The sequence below is a fragment of the Triticum urartu genome, chromosome 5 (assembly GCF_003073215.2).
Source record: "Triticum urartu cultivar G1812 chromosome 5, Tu2.1, whole genome shotgun sequence".
Taxonomy (NCBI): Eukaryota; Viridiplantae; Streptophyta; class Magnoliopsida; order Poales; family Poaceae; genus Triticum; species Triticum urartu.
Window position 1 is genome coordinate 312,889,042 of NC_053026.1, and position 2,987 is coordinate 312,892,028.

Below are 2,987 nucleotides of genomic sequence, written 5' to 3' on the forward strand. Positions count from 1 at the left end.
AAAGAGGACATCCTAATTCCAAGGATGCAAATCCTACATACCAGATAAGCTCTAATAGAATATTACTCCGTAAAAAACCTCTGAATCAAGGAGGCATAAAACTACTTAGAAATTCCTCTTAATCAAGGAGGCATAAAACAAGCAGTCTAGGGCAGTGCCAGGTTTAGATCGTTGAGACATAACTTAATTATTTGCTATGACAGCAGAAGAATAGGAGCTCCTGGAAAAGTCAATGTGACATGAGTTAACACGAATTCATTGGGCAGCAGGAATTTTAAATATCAATGTTGGCATCAGCAAATCCGATACGCCTACTACCAGGATGATTTAGATAAAAAGGAATCTGTTTCTTCAATTCTATCTGCAAAGGTGGTTATCAGTTAGCACACGATTTGAGCAGTTGAGCGAAGAAATGAGCATATATAACTCTAAGAACTAATCACTGCAGATGTTAAACAGACCCATTGGTATGATCTCGCAAGGGGAAGAATGATTTCACGATAGTCCACAACAGTAACTTCGAGAAACTTAAGCCACAATTCCTCTATTCCAGAACAGCGCTCCTGAAACTGCAATGAACAAGCAAGCCAATCATTAGTCTGATAAACATCAATACCAGCAGAACAGTGAACTAAGGAAGAATGCTAAATTGAAACCATGCCATATGTAGAAGTGATAGACCTCAGTGCTAAGTGTATCTTGAGGCAACATCATCAGCTTCTCCCTGATGATCTCAAGGATCTCAGATCCTTCTCTGCATTTCCTTTGTCGCATTTCAGCGAAGGGCTCTGCCTGTATTCCAACAGATGGTGAAAGCAGCAAGGATTCAAACATATTATGCACCCTTGGTAAAAGGAAGGTGTCAGGCTGGTGGCTGAACGTTATATCATCTACCAAGTGATCACCCTGTGATGCATTTTCACAATATTCTGGATCTATAACTGACTGCAGATTCCCCCAGAGCTCATCTCGGTGCTTGCTGCACATGTGTTGCCAGAGCGAACTGGTGTTCAGAAACTTCTTGCCATGGCAACGGGAATTGAGGCAAATCCGGAAACTCCATGACTCTTGATTCTTGAGAAACCGCCTTGCATCAGATATGGTCTTTGCTGCCGACTTGTCGATTCCATCATAGTGCGCATGCAGCGTGTCAACCGTCACAGATACGACGTGCTGGCCCTGCAATGCATTCTTCATAGAGGACCAGTATAGTGCAGCCACAACTATGATCCTGCTTGAGCAAGACACGGAGCTGCTTCTTGACATAAGATACTCTGGCATCAGAATCTGCCCCAAGAGCAGCCATGGGAGGTATACCATCCCAATTGGGGTCATTCGGCGTCTCGATGCGAAGTGCCCGGCGGCACTCTTCCTCCGCAGCATCAAAGTCATCCAGGAGGAACAAGAGCTTGGCGTGGAACAAGGCAACCATGAGCGAGCGGTCGAAGTTTTCTGCCGCTTGAGACACGATGGTGAGTGCGCGCCGCAGAAGCTGCTTCTTGTCCATTGCCGGATCGAGGGCACGGACTGGTGCCAACTCGATGTACGCGCGGAGTAGCTGGGCGCGCGGCGAGTAGGGGTAGGTCTCGGCGAGAAGCTTTGCACGGTCTCGCGCTTCACCGGCGGCGGGCCCGCCGAGATTGCTGGCCTCCAGCAACTTGGCGGCTTCCAATGGCAGAATCCTTTGGTTGATTCTTTCCGCGAAGCGCTTCATGGCGAGGCTGGCGCTCTTCACGGCGTCGCGCCTTCTCCCCTTCCTGCTTGAGACCCCGCTCATGTCGTACACCACGTTGTACAGCGCCGGTCGGCTTGGTCGTTTTTCTCGATCGTCTTGAGCATGCGGAGAAACTCCTTCTGGGCGTCCTCGTAGCGACGGCAGTCAGCGAGCGCCTCGGCGTGGCCAACATTGGTGATGATGCAGTCGGGCGCGAGCCGCGCAGCGGCGGAGAAGGCGTCGAGGGCCGCGTGGCGGTGGTACTCCTCCAGCGCGGACACGTCGTCGTCGTCGTCGCCGCCGCCGCCGCCGGGGGCGCCCCTGTCGTTCCGCGCCACGAGGGTGGCGTGGCGGTGGAGGAAGCCGACGAGGTTGAGGGCGAGCGCGGAGCTCGGGTGCGCGGCGCCGAGCGCCATGGCGCGGGCCAGCGCATGCTCGTGCTGGCCGTCGGAGTGGAGGTTTAGAACCTCCCGTGCCTGGGTACGGATGGACGCGGCCTCGCCGTTAGCCATCAGCAGGCGCTCGAAGAAGTCCCGCCCCCACTGGCCGAATCGCCGCCGGCGAGGAATGCGGGAGGGGCGCAGAGCGGGAGCGTGGCAGAGGGCTTGAGACCTACGTTTGAGCGTTGGGGGAGGGCGAGTTGCGGGCGGAAACGGGAGGGAAGGGGGAATGTGGGATCGACGAGGTGGTGGTTTTGAGTCGGTGAGGCGTGAAAGGGGAGGATGAGGAGGAGCTACTTAGGGAATGTAAAATGGTTCTATCTTAAAAGTGCACGTAGGATAAATGATTAGGTGGAGAAGAGAGAAATCATAAGAGAAGGCTTGTCTTATCTTATTTAAGAGAAGACAAGAGATGATCTCTTAGCATAATTTGTCTCACCATATTTTTAGGAACAACTAATTATTGAAGATAAGGCTAAGAGATGACCCATTGTAGACATGTTTTCTTGTCATCTCTAATTTACATGCAAAACTTAAGATAAGACTATCTTATCAACCATTGTACATGCCCTTATATTCAGCCTGGGGAGAAAGAGGGTGGAGAGGGTGCTGGCCTTGGAAGACCAAACCACGAAGAATGCGGGGGGCGGGCAGTCAGCTTGCCCTATACGCAAGTCCAACACTATTTTTTTTAACTTACGCAAGTCCAACAGTTTGTTACAACACTCGACCATTCCATCAGAGTTCAAATCCTGGTGTTCGCATTTATTTTTGGATTTATTTCAGAATTTTTAGCGATGCGCATTCAGTGGGAGAAGACGTTCCCGTCGACG

At 51.2% G+C, this 2,987-nt stretch overlaps 1 protein-coding gene across 2 annotated transcripts; it reads right to left on the minus strand.

Annotated features, from left to right (window-relative positions):
* Positions 1-277: 277 nt before the first annotated feature.
* On the minus strand, positions 278-2,718 carry LOC125555940. Of its 2 annotated transcripts, none has more exons than XM_048718745.1 (2): positions 462-2,718; positions 278-361 (listed from the first exon to the last, which is right to left on the minus strand). In XM_048718745.1, exon 1 carries the CDS (start codon positions 1,775-1,777, stop codon positions 1,151-1,153), a length of 627 nt encoding a protein of 208 aa, XP_048574702.1. In that variant the 5' UTR covers positions 1,778-2,718; the 3' UTR covers positions 278-361; positions 462-1,150. Both variants share the same exon structure in this region, with proteins under 2 accessions (XP_048574702.1, XP_048574703.1).
* Between the last annotated feature and the right edge of the window lie 269 nt (positions 2,719-2,987).

What these genes read in the sequence shown, in the direction of transcription:
- LOC125555940 (XM_048718745.1), bottom strand. Translation starts at nt 1,777, where the DNA reads ATGAGCGGGGTCTCAAGCAGGAAGGGGAGAAGGCGCGACGCCGTGAAG.